Source organism: Schistocerca piceifrons, chromosome 5 (assembly GCF_021461385.2).
Source record: "Schistocerca piceifrons isolate TAMUIC-IGC-003096 chromosome 5, iqSchPice1.1, whole genome shotgun sequence".
NCBI classification, from domain to species: Eukaryota; Metazoa; Arthropoda; class Insecta; order Orthoptera; family Acrididae; genus Schistocerca; species Schistocerca piceifrons.
The window spans coordinates 104937017-104956556 of record NC_060142.1 but is presented as its reverse complement, the minus strand read 5'-3'; the positions used below and the strand labels follow the sequence as shown (position 1 = coordinate 104956556).

Genomic DNA, 19540 nt, shown 5'->3' with positions numbered 1-19540 from the left:
TATTCGTCGCTGAGGGCATCGCCGCTGGCGTCTCTGTCTTCAGAGAATCGGCACATTTCGTCGCCGATATTGATTTGAAGGGCATTTCCCACGTGCATTAATACACTATGGCCTACAATGAATAGACATACGGCCAAATTTGAAGAAACGTTAACAATTTCGTTTCGGCTTAATGTTATTTTTGAGGTGCATATCACTATTAAAACTTTCGTTCACATTTCAAGTAAAACCGCACAAACAACGCTCCAGCAAATGAGGTTTACTCAAATAGGTATAAATAGGAAACGTACGCGTGGAACCAGCTCTCGCCGAGGCCTGCAGTAAACTCTGGGTTTAAAACCCTCACAGAATCGTAACTTTTTAAAGTTCGAGCATAATATTTTGGGGAATAGTTCTTCAATTTATATACGTTCTGATCCCGTATATAAAAAAAAATCCAATTTTTTTCGACTGTCGCCCTGTCGCTCACCTCAAGCGATTTTGAAGATGTAACTTTTAAAAGTAGCTGGTAGGTCTATAGTTTCCACCGACGGTACCTAATGTATTGTATGAGCACAGAGAGGGTGCTTAGACGCACCTCCTCGTCTCGTTTCTCTTTCTCGTGTGGTGTTGCTGCCTGTGCCGCACCCTTTATTAGTGTGCATACTTTACTTGCGTGGCAACTGTGAAGTACCCTGCGGCCTTGGGCCGCCCCCCCTCCCTCAGCCATCAACCACACACTGAAATGTGCAACGCCCACCCTCCTGGGGAAAATCGCCCGCGGTGACGCTACAGACCCCCTCTTGTTGGCCACGTGACTGCCGGCTCACCTCGGGGTCACCGTGCATTCCACCAACAGTAACAGCAGGGGCCGAGGCGCCGCCTGCTGCTGACAAGGGAACCTCCCCATCGCACCCCCCCTCAGATTTAGTTATAAGTTGGCACAGTGGATAGGCCTTGAAAAACTGAACACAGATCAATCGAGAAAACAGGAAGAAGTTGTGTGGAACTACGAAAAAAATAAAGAAAATATACAAACTGAGTAGTCCATGCGCAAAATAAGCAACATCAAGGACAGTATGAACTCAGGAGCGCCGTGGTTCCGTGGTTAGCGTGAGCAGCTTCGGAACCAGACGTCCTTGGTTCAAGTCTTCCCTCGGGTGTAAAAAGTTTATTTTCTTTATTTTCGCAAAGTTATGATCTGTCCGTTCGAACATTGACGTCTCTGTTCACTGTAATAAGTTTAGTGTCTGTGTTTTGCGACCGCACCGCAAAACCGTGCGGTTAGTAGACGAAACGACGTGCGTCTGCAATGGGAACCGAAAACATTTGATCGCAAGGTCATAGGTCAACCGATTCCTCCATAGGAAAACACATCTGATATATTCTATACGACAATGGTGACGGCATGTACGTCACATGACAGGAATATGTTGTCGACCCACCTAACTCGTACACTTGGCGAATGGGTAAAAAGATTCTTCTACATTTCTTGTGGATGTGATAATCACTCCCAAAAAAGTGATGAAAACATAAGAGTTTGTCACATAAACTGCAATATATGAATGCAACAGTTTCACAGTCGCACAGTTTTCCCTGTACTCTGTCAAAACAGATGTTTTTAACGTTTTCAGATCTTTCCGTGTGTAGACCGTCAAATCCTGCGTACGTCCAAGCAAATCTTTACATGTCCTGGAATTTTGGACAGCGAAGTTGACTAGATAAAAAGTTAATCTTTTCACTCGAGGGAAGACTTGAACCAAGGACCTCTAGCTTCGCAGCTGCTCACGCTAACCACGGGACCACGGCGCTCCTGAGCTCACACTCTCCATGATGTTGCCTATTTTGCACATGGACTACTCAGTTTGTATATTTTCTTTATTTTTTTCGTAGTTCCACACAACTTCTTCCTGTTTTCTCGATTGATCTGTGTTCTGTGATCTGTGCCAACTTATAACTAAATCTGAGGGGGGTGCGATGGGGAGGTTCCCTTGTGAGAGAGACGGACGGCAGCACACGCCGCCTCCCCGGTGAGGTGTGATCACAGAGCATAGACGTAAGTGCACGGTTTTTCGCCGTGGCCTCTTCCTGGTCCTCCCCACCCCTCGGGTACCTACCGCGCTTAGCGCAGCACCAGTCTCGCTGCCGTTTTATCTGTGTGCGCTTGTTTACTCACCACTTCATCTCGCCTTTTTGTAGAGTTTACTTAAGATTAGCTACTTGTCAAGTTAATCATACCCTTGCTTTACAGTGGTCGACGGCAGAAGGCAAGACCGAACTTCGTTTAGCGAAGACCGGACAGAAGGTGTTTGACAGTACTCCACAGTACACAGTACCCAGTACACGACCGACGCACGTGACACGGCATTGTACAGTCATGATCCGTTACTAACTCTGCATATTCTTAGCTTCTGAAATGGTTAGTCATCATGCAAATATACGTTATCGAAGAGTTTGCTCAGATGAATAAGTGTCAATAAATAACGTAGCTCAATTCTGTCAAGAAGAAAAACGAAAATGTTAGCTTCCTATCAAAAAAAATTTAAAAATAGAACATTTCTGGTTGAGAGGGAAGACATCGCAGCATGGCGAACACACTTTCATAGAATGATGAGAAAAAAGAGGTGTTCGGGTAAATTTCAATTCCTGTCGGAACCCATCCAGTTCTTAATTCCGAAAACTTAGTAAATTTCTCCTTCCACACCGCCCTGAGTCTCTCGACTTTGCCAGTCATGACTACTGACTCTGGAACGCTGTACTCTGACGTTTCACGAACTGATTTTCCATTCGCAGTTTTACTTAGAGGAGCATGTGGCATTGCCTTCGCCATTTGCCAGTGTGCTTGTATGGGTACAGAAATTTCTTACATTTATTTTGTGGCCGTCACTGTGAAAGAAATCGCTATGGATAGCGGCTGCAAAGCTCTGTTGGCCTTTCTAGATCGAAGAAAGTAATATTCTGCAGTATTTTTCGGGAGCTTAGATCTTTGTCTCCTTCGAGTAGGTAGGTAACTACTTACTTTACCTGTGTAGTTAAGATATTGTGCAGAAGATGAACAACACTTTACTGTTTTTGGAGCAGCGTGCTAAATTAATCACATGTAGCTTGATCGTTACACGCCACAGTTGCTGTACTAAGATTTGGCATTTAAAATATCGTAACGAGACGGAAACGTAGGTCTGTATTAAGAGGTGGATGGTATCTGCCGTAATATACCCTTAGAGTACCGTTATACTTAACGTTAACACACGTACAAGAGTTTCATGTTGCTCACTGTCTACCTTTATTCACACTTTTTTTTTGCATCACTGATACTCACCGACTACCATTCCTACTTCCGCCACCTGCATCAAGATGTATTATGTTCTAGCTCGGCGGGTCTGCTTTGTTGTAATTCAGTGTACTGCACAACTTCATCACGATAGAGCAATTTTCCAAGCATTTAGGTTTTATCAGGACAATCGCCACATGGAATTCGCAGTTCGTGCTGTACTGAATGTTATTTATGTATACAGATACGAAATTTTTATAGATGTTTTTTGGTTCTCGTTACACAACGTATAACACATTTTGACAGGTAACTTTCCATTATCATTGTATTCTGAATTCTACGAAAATTTTTCTGACGGCAAACAGCCCACGAGATTACATTTGTTACACTGTCCAACAAGTCACCCGAACCTGTAACAGGCTTTTTAGAGGAAGTTATAGTACTTACTGCGCACCCAACTACCACAGTAAGCTTCTTAGAACAGAAATCCGGTTACTGGAAGAAGGGAATTCCATTACAACTGTCTGTCCTCAGCAGTCGCACGCTACTCTGCCATTTAGCACTCATTGAGATTTTTTTCTACCTTTGTAAAGATTTCTAGTGCTGACGCTATATCGATTTAGAAAAGATATCTGAATAGTGCGAAAAGTGGCAGTTGACCCTAAATAACGAAAAGTGTGAGGTCATCCACATGAGTGCTAAAAGGAACTCGTTAAGCTTCGGTTACACGATAAATCAGTCTAATCTAAAAGCCGTAAATTCAACTAAATACCAGGTATTACAATTACGAACAACTTAAATTGGAAGGAACACATAGAAAATGTTGTGGGGAAGGCTACAGAAAGACTGCGTTTTATTGGCAGGACACTGACAATGTAACAGACCTACTAAGGAGACTACCTACACTAAGCTTGTCCGTCCTCTTTTAGAATACTGCTGCTCGGTGTGGGGTTCTTACCAGATAGGATTGACGGAGTACATCGAAAAAGTTCAAAGAAAGGCAGCACGTTTTGTATTATCACGAAATATGAGAGAGAGTGTCAAGGAAATGATACAGGATTTGGGCTGGACATCATTAAAAGAAAGGCTTTTTTCGTTAAGACGGAACCTTCTCACGAAATTCCAATCACCAACTTTCTCCTCCGAATGCGAAAATAGTTTTTTGAGACCGACTTACGTAGGGAGGAACGATCACCACTATAAAATAAGGGAAATCAGAGCTCGTACGGAAAGAAATAGGTGTTCATTCTTTCCGCGCGCTGTACGAGATTGGAATAACAGAGAATTGTGAAGGTGGTTCTTTGAACCATCTGCCAGGCACTCAAATATGATTTGCAGAGTATCCATGTAGATGAAGATGTAGATGAAGCCAAGATTCCCGTTACCTGCCCACCTAACAGATGAAGCAGAGCTGATAATCCACCATTGACGAGATACCAGGGTCGCCGAACCCACGCCAAACATAGTCTGGCCAAGTTTACTGGGACTCTCGTCACAGAGCACGCCTGCATTTAGATATGTCACGCACTCGTCATGTGGTCTTAGCTGTGGATCTACTTAAGGCTGAGGGTGAATGCGACAATAATTGTGGTAGGATGTACGTGTTACTACCCAGAGGTGATATCTGTCGTTAATTTAATTCGTAACTGTACTCTGTTTTCGTTTCAGAAGAGAGGTACGTCGGGTTTTACGGATTCCATCGACCACTGCTGCTTATCCGTGACCCTGAACTCATTCGCCACGTCCTTATCAAGGATTTCGGGACGTTCCACGACAGGGGACTGTTCATTGACGATGAAGAACCTCTCAACAAACATCTATTTTTGCTGGCAGGAAAGAAGTGGCGCCAGCTGAGAATCAAATTGAGCCCTACATTCACATCCGGCAAACTGAAGGGCATGTTTAAGGTGAGCTGTTGTGCGACCCGTGGATAGCCCTTTTCTGTTATAGATCAAGAATCCTTGATGCAAAAACTGTTTCTTGAAAGCTTGAGAATTTTTCCTTGTGTTGGAATGCTGGGAAAGCGCACAATCTGTTTGAACATTGTTGGAGCCTATAGGTTCAGAATCGATCATCGCTCCTTTAACCCTTTCAGACCTGAATTGTTTCTGAAGGAAGGAAAATTTTTCTTTACTTGGTAATGCTCTTAGGCGATTTTTTAATGGTTTTAGAAGGAAAATTTTTACAAAAATATGTACCCATTTTCAAAACATACTTTGTAGACTTGGCTTCATTTTATCGACTAAAATAACTAAATATGAAAGATTCTCTGTTGTAGTAAATAAAATGATCATTTAGTAGTTACCATGCAAAATAACAACAACAGTGGAATACATCGAACCAACCACACCTGTGTGTTCTAGTGGTGACGAGCTGGTGCACATTGCTACTTTGACATGCTAATATTTTCATAGTAATGCCCAACAGCTGTCAGCGCTCGACCAGAATGAGAGGGCTGAATATTCACAAATGTGTGCCTCAGGATTCCATTGGGGGAAAGTACTTCTTTTTCAGCGATGACACATTAAACATTAATGTACACAATGGAAGCCAATTGGTCTGAAAGGATTAAGACGTCGTTATTTAATAATAATACCGTTTAGTTATCTTGGGTCTTCCCCTTACATATCCATATTTCACAATGTCTGCGTTTGAGCCTACATCCCCATGTTCTGTGATGCTATTAGATGACACGGAGCTGATCAGCCGCCATTCAACGGATAAAAGTATACAGTAGCGTTTCAGTACACGTTGGATGTCTATGTGGGATCACGACAGAAATTCACCCTCTGTCCCCTCACAGTTAGGTTGCCATATAGTGTGTAATTTTCCCATTCTACGCATGTACGAGACTCAAAAAGTCTTAACAGTCAATCTAAACGGATATGAGACGAGGACTGAACTGCAGTTCAGGATACCGGCTCAAAACACTACGCCATCTACTCGTCATAATAACGACGTGATAGCCTGCCAAAATATAATTTATATACTGTATGTTTAGGTTGAAGGGCAATTTAGTGTGCAGACAATTTAGTACAGAATATGGAGAGTCACTTCTTTTGCATGCAACTCTTTACAACATTTGAACTGGGTTATATGCTTGTACTAGCTTTAGGTTCAGCACAAGAAAAGTAATGTACATATTGTTTTTAAAGCATGTTGGAGAATGAGTATCCGAAGTAGGATTTCAGCTCTATTGTCACATCTACATCCGTACTCCTCAAGCCGGCTTACATTGTGTGGTGGAGAGTACCATTTGTACCCCTGTCATTTTTCCCTTTCTCTTTTGCATTCGCAAATAGTGCGAGTCAAGAATCGCTCACTATAAACTTTCTTATGAGCTCCGATTTCTCTCCCTATGGTCATTTCATGAGACGTATGTGGGAGGAGGTATGACGGCCGTCTCTTGTTGCAGTGTACTGTACTGGTCCCTCTTAATATGAACAGTGATGCTCTCAGTGATACAAAGTATATATTCTGGCGCAATTTACTAGTGCAGGTTACATACATTCAGGAGCAAACTCGATTGATTTATGGCCCCTCAACCTCCCCTTAACCTATTGTTCTGTTAATTGATTTATGACCACTGGTTATCATCCATAATTCTGAGAAACCCCCTCCACCGCTTCCCCTCTTCCTCCACCTCCCCAACCCTCTCGCAAATCCCTCGACACTAGAAGTTTACCTTTGATATCAAATACCTTAGTTGCACTAGGTGTTGACAACTGTACTACATTTACAAGCAGTTTTAGAATGTGTGGCGAAAAGTGATGTCATGAACACATGAGCAGAAGTGACACAAAATCGGTAAAATTACGAAAGTTGTCGGAAAATACGTATGAATTGAGGGAAAATACGCCAAAATGCGGGGAAATGGTTCAAATGGCTATGAGCACTATGGGACTTAACATTGGAGCTCATCAGTCCCCTAGAACTTAGAAATACTTAAACCTAACTAACCTAAGGACATCACACACATGCATGCCCGAGGCAGCATTCGAATCTGCGACCATAGCGGTGTGCGCAGTTCCAGACTGAAGCGCCTAGAACCTCTCGGCCACATTGGTCGGCTGTGGGGAAATTCAGGGAGAGTGAGGGAGTACTTACATGTCTGCTTGATGCTGGAAAATTGTTGTACTTAGGAACAGGAATGTGGCAACGGGAGGAATAAGAGAAAAAGTTTACATGGAAGCACTGGGAACCAGAGAAACAGTTATTTTTGTAGACAGCGATAAGATGACTGGAATAGATTGTTTAACGTGGATGACCACGAAATGTTGAGTAATAAATTTATGTATGTTGGATCACAAGGCCAGCATATAGATATTTATAATGTGACCTTAGCTAAAGAGCCTTGTATTACCTGGTGGTGGACTGTGATATACATCTACTGAATGTATTAATGTTTCACCCCGTGCAGAGACTGTTTAGGTGTTTTAAATTCTAAGAAACGATATTTATAATGTGTTTCTCTGTACTCTCCACCAATCACAGCTATTCTGTGTCAGCTAACAAAAACCTCACAAACAGTTTCTGTATGGCTTGTTTTTTTAACAAAATTATACTCTATGTCTTTTGAGGTAACAGGGATATGTACAAGTTGACTACTGTCTTTGATGTTTTCAAGGAAACGAGAATGATCTACCTCTAAACTGAGATGGATCTGCATTAAAGGATGATAGAAAGTAGATGGTATCATCCGTTGAGAGGGATTGTAATGAGGTAGATTTAATGATAGACTGGCGATGAATTCTGGAGAGAGGGAGATATTTCTGCAGGTCATTTATCACGCATTTCTCTACTTTTTTCCATTGTTCTCTCGGGATGCATTAGTTGTGAGATATAACTTGCATTTGGCTCAAATACAATACCATGCTCTATATGTGACTTAAAGAGCTATCTACCTGCCGTCGTTCACAGCAAACCTCTCCATACCACAGTCAGCTGAGGACTTCCAACACATGTGTGATGAATCATGTCCATCGATGGAAACCCTATTTCAACATCCTCCTCTAGATGAACGAAGATGTACATGAAGTACTCCATTTCTCTGCCACATCATGGATATAAATCGAGTCTTCAGTTTCATAACTGCAGTGATTCTAAGTTAGTGACAGGGGTTTGTGAGCTACTGCAATCTCTGTGTACACATTTGCTTGACAGATGTTGTTGGTGTTGAAGAGACTGTATTCTGTTTATGGAATTAGAGTAGCATGGCATGTAATTTTACATGTTAAACAATGCACCTATGCATTTGTGTTTATGTTCTGTGATCATTTCTCTCTTCCCAGTAGCTTCTTGATATTGAATCCAAACACTACAAAAATTCTACAGATTTGTTGGCACAAGTTATCTACACAAATGTTTCAAACTCCTTCCATCTGGAGTCCCACCATGTATAATTCAAATGTTTCTTCTTCTTCTTAATAGTCTGTTATATCCTCACAATTCTCTCAAGTGTATCAGGCTCTCATGTACTATATATCAAAAGTAGTGCTAAGCTCCTTCACATGCAAGCATCTAGAGAGATTGTGTGTAATTGGATGAGTGATACGAGTATATACCGATTACCAGTGCCAGGTCTCCATAGGTGGCAAAGGGGACAGGGGAGTGTAATGGGAGAAGGGTTGTGGAGGACATCTTGGTCTTTGTGTGTTTGCATACATTGGTTCACACAAACAGGACATAACCACTTGAAGTGGAGATGGAGAGGGGAAGGAAATGAAGCTGGTATCAAATTTCAAAGGAATGCCACTACCTGATGCTTCATATGCAGAAGATTAGTGTGGTCCAACAGCTTCGGTAGTCCCTGACCAGTGGCATGCGTGGTGCGTTGAAAGTCAGTGACATGATTAGGAGTTCTTTTTCACCAGATTTGCTTAGCGCGATCTGTAACAGTGTAATTATGTGTGGTGAGTCTTTCATGGCACTATTCCTTGCGCAGTTAGATTAAAAAAGCGCAATATATTTTTAAATATTCCACACTGCCTTGTCACTCACAATTTGTTTCAATAGAATTCCATAGTGTAGTCAATTTCTTGACGAATTCTTTAAATAAATAAATTATATTTCATACATTGCCTTGTATCCTGTATATTGTTCAAATAAACAATATATAATCTACTGCCTTGTCTACCAGAAGCTGTTTAAACAATATTCTATACACTGTAAATGATTTCCCACAAAATTCTTTAAATAAATAAACTATATTCTGTACCTCACTATGTATCCAATAAATTATTTTAATAAATGATATTCCACACATTGCCTTGTCTGCCAGAAATTGTTTAGACAGTATTCCATGTATTGCAATTGATTTCCCACCAAATAGCCAATCAATCAGTATTTCCAGAAGGGAGCGGTACCCAAAAAGGGAAAATGTCCGACACAAAAGGTTATTGATTTAATTAATTAGTCAGTCAGCTTAATAGAGGAGAATGAGACTATTCGACTAACTCAGGCCGAAAGTGTGCTTGTTTCAAAGAGGGTGAGGGGGTGAGGGATGGGGGATTTCCCATAGGGGGAGGGTTATTTAATTTATCATTAGTCATTAATTTAATATCAAAGGTGTGCTTTTAATGTGAGGGGATTTCCCAGAGAGGTGGGAAAGGTGGAGGGGGAGGGGAGGGGCTTCTCAGGAGGATGGATTATCCACAGGTGGTCATAAATCCGTTAAAAGAACAATAGATTAAGGGGAGGTGAGATGGTCGTAAACCAGTCAAGTTTGTACCTGAATGTATGTACCTTGCAATAACAGAGTGCGTCAGAACTTACATTATCCTACTACTCACATATCTGTCATGCACAGACCCCAACTGAACGAGCCCCTGGAGAAATGTGCCGTTCTTCTTTGTATCATCTCTCTCTCTCTTCTGATGATCCTATTTGGTAACAGCCCAGACCTATCAACAATACCTAAGAAATGGTCAAACAATAGTTTTGTAACCCCTACTTTCGTGGTTGAATTACGTTTCATTAAGATAGTCTCAGTAAATCACAGGCCTGGTGCCGGTTTATCCTACAATCACTTTTCTATGGTCATTCCATTATAGGTCGAACCACAATGGGTCTCTTCAGTTAGTTCTGCACAATACGCTACATTTATTTATATTCAGTATCAATCTCCAGTCTCTGCACCAATCTTTGATCCTCTGCAGATATTCCTGCATTTCACTACAGTCTTATGGCATTACCATCTTCCTGCATGCCACAGCATCGTTTGCAAATAGCCTCATGGAACATCCAATGTCATGCCCAAGACGATCTTTGACTCTGTAGGTTTCAGTCATTGAAAGCACACCTAAGAACATACCAGATAAATGGGAATTTCTTGTCTATACAGCTGTTTGAACTCCGCCACTAAAGAGGACAGTGGGGTGGAGCACCATCACGTAGTGGCAACATTGCCCTTCACACCAGCAAAAGAACATCCTCCTGCAGGATCATACGCAGGACGTGCAGAATTCTGTACACCCCGCCTGTGAAGCGTTGATGTAGGATCACAGGTCCAACAAGGCAGTCGCCAATAATCGCCATCCTTACAATGTGGCTAACCTAGTGCTGCTACTTTTATTGCCACGGTACCATGGGGATTCTGTGTAGCCACAGGTGTGGACTCGCTTCAAACTTACCAGTGGATACTGTGGTGTCACTTTCGATCTCGCTGTCTCCACATGCTCAGAGACCTCGCTCATATATATATATATACAACACATTACAGGTGTAGGAAAGCCATTGGCATTCGAAACAGCTTTCATTCGCCTTATTTCTACAAAATAGTATTGTACCATTATTCCTGCAAAACCCTGGCAAGCTCAGGTAATGATGATCACGCTCTCTTCCCTCGAAAGCAGTCTACAAAGGCTCAATACTACTGAGATGTGGCGACTGTGATGGCCAGGGGAGATGCGAAATTCACCCCCCAGATCACAAAACCAGTTCTGGACAATACAAGCTGTGGGAATGGGGAAGTATCATCTCGCACAACATCATCATTGGGGAAAAAGCATTGTACCTTGGGATGGATCTCATAAGCAAGCAGATTCTTTGCCTGTAATGCGACCTTCCAAAGGAACCATGGGGCCAATAGAGTAGGATGATATGGGTACTCAAATCATCGCTGAACACCCGCCAAGTTCCACACATGGGACACAAACTTGACCAGAAGTTGGAGGAGGTTCGAGTCCTCCCTCAGGCATGGATGTGTGTATTGTCCTTAGTATAACATAGGTTCAATTACTTTAATTAGTGTGTAAGCCTAGAGACTGATGACCTCAGAAGTTTGGGCCCATAGTCCTCACCACAAATTCCAATTTCTTATGGCTCCATGATGGTACATTGTGTGCCACTGGGAATGGGGATTTTGGCTTGACCACACTCAGCAAGAGAGTCATAAAAACCTCTATAAAACCCTCACTCTCAAGGTGTGCTGCGCTCTGCTGATGACATGCAACGCTGTTGAGGTGGAATGGTTGTCAGTGGGCAGCCACTGAGGAACTGTCACACCTCAGTTGTACAAGGCTTTTCAGGCCAGTGGGACTTTATGTGAGAGGACCCTTACTATTCTAGTTGTTCATGTGACCGAGGTGGAACCCTTGAAATTTTCTCCTCCACCAGCCCAGCAGAACGGATGGGCCACTTGTAGCTATCAACACCCAGTCTCTACAGCGGTTTTATGAGGTGAGCCCCAACATTCTAGATTTCTTCAGGGGATGCCAGTCTTTTGTAGCGGAACATATGCTTTGGCCCAGAATGTGTTTTTCATGCTTAAACGAAGAGAAGGAAGCTTTGAGAAACTTCTCACTCGAATCAGCTTAGAGAGTGTGGCAGATATTTTAAAATCTGTCACGTGGATCCATAACGGGACACTGTTGGTCGAAACCTCTAGTTTCCAACAACTGAAAAATAGGCAGAACGCGAAAAGCCATGGATAATATGCCACTGAAACCGAGCTATACACCACTCTGAACTACAGCAAACTGTTGTGTCATGCAGGGATCTGATGAGCATTGCTAAAGAAACATTAAAAGCTGAGTAGGCCCAAGAAGGTATTGGTGACATTCAGAATATCATACAAAGGATAGATGGTGATCTCATCAAATCCACTATTTCAGCCTCACTTTCAGTAGTATGAAGTTACCAATGTGTGTCAAGGCATGTTTTCTTCATGTAAATGTGCGGCCTTATCTATCCAAGCCAGTTCCCTGTTTCAAATGCCAGCGCTTTGGGCACACTACACTGGACCATATGGGAGAAGCTACTTGGTAGAACCACCCACGAAGTAGGAGTTTCTTCTCCTTTGAAATGGTTAATTGCTTTTGGGATCACCCTGTCTGGAGTAGGGACTGCAGCATATATCTTGAGAAAAAGAAGGTACAAAAGTTTTAAACTATAAAGCGCATCGCATATGGTGAGGCCAAAAGATGCCTAATGCCTGCTGCCCCCCATGTCTGTTACCTCTTTTGCTTCAGCTCTTAAGAAACCTTTTCAGAAAACCAACGCTGCCATGCAAGGGAGGTTGTTAGTGTCAGCACTAGTACAGCGTTTGTCAGCTCACTTCTGTTGAAACTCCTGTCACGGGAATTTCCCATGTGGTTGTTGACAGGAAACGCATTTTAAAGCATCATGCTCTGTATTACAGGGCTATATCCTCCATGGCAACGATGACTTTACTGGGAAATTAGACAGGGGTCTATGTTTGTCAATAACATGCACCACTCCTTTCCCTCTCTTGGCTGCTGGCCTGCAGGCAGTTACAGTTGAAATTTTGGTGTGTCAGAAGATCACTGTTTGTTTGCTGTATTTATCTCCACAAGATGCAACACACATTGAGGCTTTCACAGATCTTATAGAAAAACTCCTCCGACCATTTTTCCTAGTGGGAGACTTCAATGCCCATAATTTACTGTAGGCCTTGACTTCTGCTTGTTCTCAGGTGTGGGTTTTGGAGAGCCTCATGACATCTCACGAACAATGCATCTTCCACACACGCACTCCCACTCATTTCCATGCTGCTACTGGATCATCCTCAGCCATCAACCCCTCTTGCTATCCTCCAGTCCTCGTGGACCCTGTTCAGTGGGAAGTTGCTGATGATCTTCATTGAAGTGACCACTTCCCACTCTGGATTCATCTGCCAGATGGAGCTCTCACTGGAGGGATGTAGCCATGATGCATGGGCAGCAGAGTCAACTGGACATTGTTCAGCCAGCTAGCTATGTTTGAACGCCGTGACTAAATACAGGAATGGGAGGATAAAATGACCTATTTGATTTGCCGTGTTGATGACTTCTCCATTCTGAAGTCCTTTGTCATCTTAGGAGGTAACCTGTCCCTTGATGAACTTATGAGTGCCCTTCAGTGATCCAGGTCACACGTGTGACTCTGTGCTATTTAAGTGCCGCTCAACGGCAGAAAACCTCGCAGCATTTCGATTAGCAAAGGCCAAGGCTCGAGGCATCATCAGCGAGAGCAAGACAAGGGTATGAGAGGTTTCCATCGACTTTCTAAACAGCTCACATGCTCTGAAATAGTATGGGAAACCATCAGGAGTATTTCCAGTTGTAGGAACAGAGGTGTCTCCAAACAAAAGCTGGAGGCATTGTGCAGACGGTGGCAGAGCATTTTGCATTGATTACTGCCACTACCAACTAGAATACAGTGACCCATTGTTACTGTGCCACCATTGAAAGGATCGAGTTAGACTTCTGGTCCACCAATTCAGAGTCCTACAACTGTGCATTTTCCATAAGAACTGACTGTCGCTTATGATACAGCACCTGGTCACCACCAAATCTAATATGGCGCGCTGCAACACTTACAGATGTTGTCAAAGGAAATCCTCGTATAATACTTTCATTCCACATGTCTGTCACGTCAATTTACCGACTCGTTGCGAGAGGAAATTTTATCTCTCCTTAAACCAAGAAAGAAACAAACGTGTACCAGCAGTTACCAGAGCATCGCCTTAATGAGCTGTGTAGGAAAGACGCTAGAGCACATAGTCAACCGTCTTTTAGAGACCAAGCAACTTCTTAGCAATTCTCATTGTGGATTCAGGAGATCTCAATCAACGGTCGACAATCTGATCCAGCTAGGGGCGGAATCTAGCAGGCTTTCCTATGTACACAGCATTGTCTAGTGGTACTTTTTGACGTCAGTGAAGTCTGTGACACTACCTAGAGGCGCAATATTTCCAGTAGTTACACATGGTGCTTTTGTGGCCAATTTCCCTCTTTAATCAGTCCTTCCTCCAAAGGCAACATTTTAGGTACAGCGTTGGTGAGATCCTGTCAGTTTTGTGCAGGAAAATGGTTTTCCCAACGCACTGTTTTAAGTGTCACCCTCTTTCCAACAGATGTTAACAGTGTAACGTCCAGAGCAAGAGTTCCCTCCCAATGCTGCTTATTTGTGGACGAGTTTCCGATTTCTGCTCCTCTACTAGTCATCAGTTGCCACTCATGGTGAAGAGATTGGAGATATGGGCTGCAGAGACTTGGTTTATATTTTCTACAGAGAAGTGTATGTGTTCATTTTAATCGTTCTCGTCGTCTTTTTTTAATTTTACGTGAAATGCATATGTGGGACATAATTCACCCTTTTAAGGACTCTCTGATATTTCTGGGCCGCATTTTGTACTCCAAACTGTCCTGGTTACTACACCTCAACGATCTGAAGGCGAGGACCAGAAGGCACTGAATATCTTGAAGTGTCTTAGCCACAGGCCTTGGGAAGACCGACACTATGCGTCGGTCGTAGTGGCCTTCTTACCTGAAGATCATTAATGCGATACACTATGAGGGGATGAGGCTGGGTGCAGGCACTTACAGAACCAGCCTCATAGCTAGTATCTATGCTGATGCTGATAAGCTGCTACTTGGAATATGGCAGCAGCTTCTCATGGTGCATCGGCCATATAAATTCCTCGTTACTCCCCATGCATCAGTACGCTCTGTTAGAATCCGAGGAAGCTGCAATCATGTGGCATAACTCTGGGTTCTTTGACTGTTGTGGGAGAGGGTTCATTGTAAATTCAACATTTGAAATATTAGTTCACTTTATTACACGGGTGATAAAAAGATTTTTCCCGACATGAGAGTGTCCTTTGCCACAGGAGGGCTTGATAACTTACAACTGTCATAACTATTAAAGCATCACTTGGTATAGTAATTAATAAACTGTTCTCTTGAAGTACAATGATCAACCTTTACAAAAGTACATTTCCATCAGAGACTCGAATAACTCTTCAGTCCTGCTCGATAATGTTGACTGCTGCAAGTAGGGCCACGAACTGGGCAGAACACTTTCATTCTCGGCTCTATATTGACCTCTGTGCAAGGGCACTGCTGTGCTGAGAGAGAGGGAGCGTCCTCGATAGCCTTTCTCATGTGTTATTGCCGATTGCAGCGAGACATCGCAAATGCGTGTGGTATCGATTTGTGTTGCCGACTTTGATGTGACGCCGGGAACTTTGGACGATAGCTCATACCGTACAGTTGCTCGTACAACTATTAATGTCACTTTAACAATCATCAATAGAGTAACTCTAGATTTACTGCAGTACAGGACAGGTTGTACTACTGCTTATGCTTTTAATAGATTCGTTTATAACATTTTAAATCAACACCACAATTATGTGGCTGTATTTGTGAATGGGTGTAAACAGGGAACTCCATTGTTTGCTCTTAGCTTTCTCTGAGCGTGTCCTCAAGATCCGCCTTCCTGCACCCTCCACTGTTTTCAGCGTGGAATTATGCGCGATCTTGCAGGTGCTGGAGCAGATGAGATGTGTCTAGAGTGCTAAATTCCTCAGCGCCCTTCACCCTCTGCAATGTTTGTACCAAGCAGATAAGACAGTCGACAATATTCAAAAACCCCTCCTCCAACTACAAAGGCTGGCGGAAGAGGTGTCTTTCTGCTGGGTTCCAGGGCACAAGGGTATTTCGATGAAATGAAAGGACGGATGGAGCAGCTTCTGACGGGTTTGAAGTGGCCCGCCACAAATTCCTCTCCTGTGCCTAGCTTATCATCTCTGAGAAGCACTTGTAGTGCATGTCCTCAATTATTTGGTAGATGTATTCCAATCTCGGTTTCCCGCTTCAGTTTTTACCGTCTACAGGTCCCTCCAGTATCATCGAAGTTATTCTGTGATGTCTTAACGGATGTCCTACCACCCTGTCCCTTTTTCTTGCCAAAGTTTTCAATCTATTTCTTTCTTCGCCGATTCTCTGTGGAACCTCCTCTTTCCTACCTTATCAGTCTACCTAATTTTCAACATTCCTCTGTAGCACCACATCTCAAATGCTTTCATTCATTTCTTTTCCGTTTTCCCACAGTCCATGTCTCACTACTATAGAATGCTGTGCTCCAAAATACGGTCTCAGGAAATTCTTCCTCATATTGAGGTCTAGCTTGTTACAAGCAGACTTTTCTTGGTGAGGAATGCCATTTTTGCCAGTTGGCTTTTTATGTACTCTTGCTCCATCCGTAGTGGGTTATTCTGCTGTCTAGGTAACAGAATTCCTTAACTTCGCCTACTTTGTGATCACGATTCCTGATGTTATGTTTCTCACTGTTCCCGTTTCTGCTACTTCTCATTATTTTCGTCTTCCTTCGATTTATTCTAAATTCATATTATGTATTCATTAGACTGTCACTCCATTCAGCAGATCATGTAATTTTTCTTCACTTTCAGTTAGGATAACAATGTCATCAGCGAATCTTATCACTGATATCGTTTCACCTTTAATTTTAATTCCACTCTCGAAACTTCCTTATATTTCCTTCACTGCTGCTTATCGTTTCACCTTTAATTTTAATTCCACTCTCGAAACTTCCTTATATTTCCTTCACTGCTGCTTCGGTGTATAGACCGAAGAGCAGGGGTGAAATACTACATCCTTGTCTTACACACTTTTTAATCTGTGTACTTCGTCCTAGATATTCTACTCTTATTGTTATCTCTTGGCTCTTTTACATATGGTATATTATCCATCTTACCCTATATCTTACCCCTATTTTTCTCAGAACTGCGAACATCTTGCACCATTTTACTTGTCGAACGCTTTCTCCTGGTGGACAGATCCATTGAACGTGTCTTTATTTTTCTTTAGTCTTGCTTTCATTATCAACCACAGTCAGAAAGGCTTCCCAGGTGCCTTTAGCATTCCTAAAGCTAAACCAACCGTCAGGTAACACACGCTAAGTTTTCTTTTCTATTCTTCTGTATATTATTCTTGTCAGCAGCTTGGATGCATGAGCTGTTAAGCTGATTGTGCGATAATTCTCACACTTTCTGGTTCTTAACACTCTTCGGGAGTGTGTGGATGATATTTTTGCAAAAGTCAATGGCCAGACTCATACATTCTACACACCAACATGAATAGGCGTTTTGTTGCCACTTCTGCCAATGATTTTAGAATTTCTGATGGGGAAATTATCGATCCCTTTTGGCTTATTCGATCATAAGTCTTCCAAAACTCCGTTAAATTCTAATACTGGATCATCCACCTCTTTCATCACATCAGGCAATTCTCCCTTCCCCCCACCCCCCTCTCCCAATAGATGTCGTCAATTTACTCATTCCAACAATCAGTTCTCACCTCTACATTAACCAGTGGAATTCACATTGCAATGATAATGTTATCACTGTTGCTTTTAATTTCATCGAAGATTCTTTGCACTTTTCTATATGCTGAGTCAGTCCTTCTGACAATAATTTATTGTTCGATTTCTTCACGTTTCTCATGCGGCCGTTTCCCCTTAGCTTCCCTGCACTTCCTACTTATTTCATTTCTAGGTGACTTGCATTTCTGTATTCCAAAATTTCCCTGAACACCTTTGTCCTTTCTTCTTTCATCGATCAACTAAAGTTACACGTAGTTTCTTCGCAGTTACTTCTTTGTACCTATGTTTTTCTTTCCAACTCCTGTGACTGCCATTTTAAGAGATGTCAGTTCCTCTTCGTTTAAACGGCCTCCTGAGATGTTCATTATAGCAGTATCTATATCCTCTGAAAACTTCAAGCATATCTCTACATTCCTTAGTACTTTCATATCGCACTTTTTTACGATTCTTGCTGACTAATCTCTTAAACTTCAGCGTACTCCATCACTACTAAATTGTGATTTGAGTCTATATCTGCTCAAGGTACGCCTTACAATCCAGTATCTGATTTCAGAATCTCTGCCTGGCCATGATGTAATGTAGCTGAAATCTTCCTGTATCTCCTCGCCTTTTCCACGTGTATCTCCTGTTCTTGTGATTCTTGAACGGAGTATTCGTTATTACTAGCTGAAATTTATTGCAGAACTCAATTAGTCTTTCTCCTCTCTCATTTCTAGTATCAAGCCCATATTCTCCAGTAACCCTTCCTTCTACCCCTTCCACTGCAGCTGCATTCGAATAGCCCATGTCTACTGGATTTTCATTTCCCTTTATGTACTGCATCACCTATTTTCAGCATCCTTACATACTTTCGCTATCTCCTCATCTTCAGCTTGTAACATTGCCATACATACCTCAGCTATCGTTGTCGGTTTTGGTTTGCTGTCGATTCTGATCAGAACAACCCTATCATTGAACTGCTCACAGTAACTCATCTCTGTCCTACCTCCCTATTCACAAGAAACCCATTTTCTGATACTGTTGATACTACCAGATAGTCATCTCACCAGAAATACTTGTCCTCTTTCGATTTCACTTCCCTGACACTCACTATATCTACACTGAGCCTTAGCATTATCCTTTTCCGATTTTCTAGCTTTCCTACCACGTTCAAACTTCTGACATTAACGTTGACTTTACTCTTTCTCCCCCTTGGCAGTCCCCTCCCGGAGATCTATATGGGGGGGGGGGGGGTAGTCTGAAATTTTTTGCCAATGGAGAGATCATCATGACAGTTTTTCAGTTACAGGCCACATGTGTGGATACACATTATGTGTCTTTAATGCAACGGTTTCCATTGCCCCCTGCATGTTGTTGATCTTTCCTCATTCTTCCACCTTTAGGGGCAGTTTCCCACCGCAAGAGCAAGACAGCGTCCTGAACCTCAGCAGTGGTGATGATGTGAGAACAATATAATGGATTGAAGGTCTGAACGAAGTTTGTGTTAGGGAAGGCACTGGACTTTGGTAGTCCATCTAGCTGTGGTAGTCGCAACGCTAGAGTGGTGTAATGGCTCGAAGGTCTGCCTAGCAAGCAGCAGACCTGGGTTCAAGTCGTGGCTGTGCCACAGATTGTAATTCATTGCATCGGCTTCCATCCTTATCGAAGATAAAGGAAGATAACTTG

General features: G+C 42.6%; 1 protein-coding gene across 1 annotated transcript in view; it reads left to right on the top strand.

Moving 5' to 3' along the window:
• The window catches only part of LOC124798768 (cytochrome P450 6k1-like), a 55338-nt gene that overhangs the window by 4089 nt on the left and 31709 nt on the right, over positions 1-19540 (top strand). Inside the window, exon 2 of the mRNA XM_047262298.1 lies at positions 4919-5157. Within this exon, the coding sequence (XP_047118254.1) occupies positions 4919-5157 (239 nt within the window). The remainder of the gene's footprint in view (positions 1-4918; positions 5158-19540) is intronic.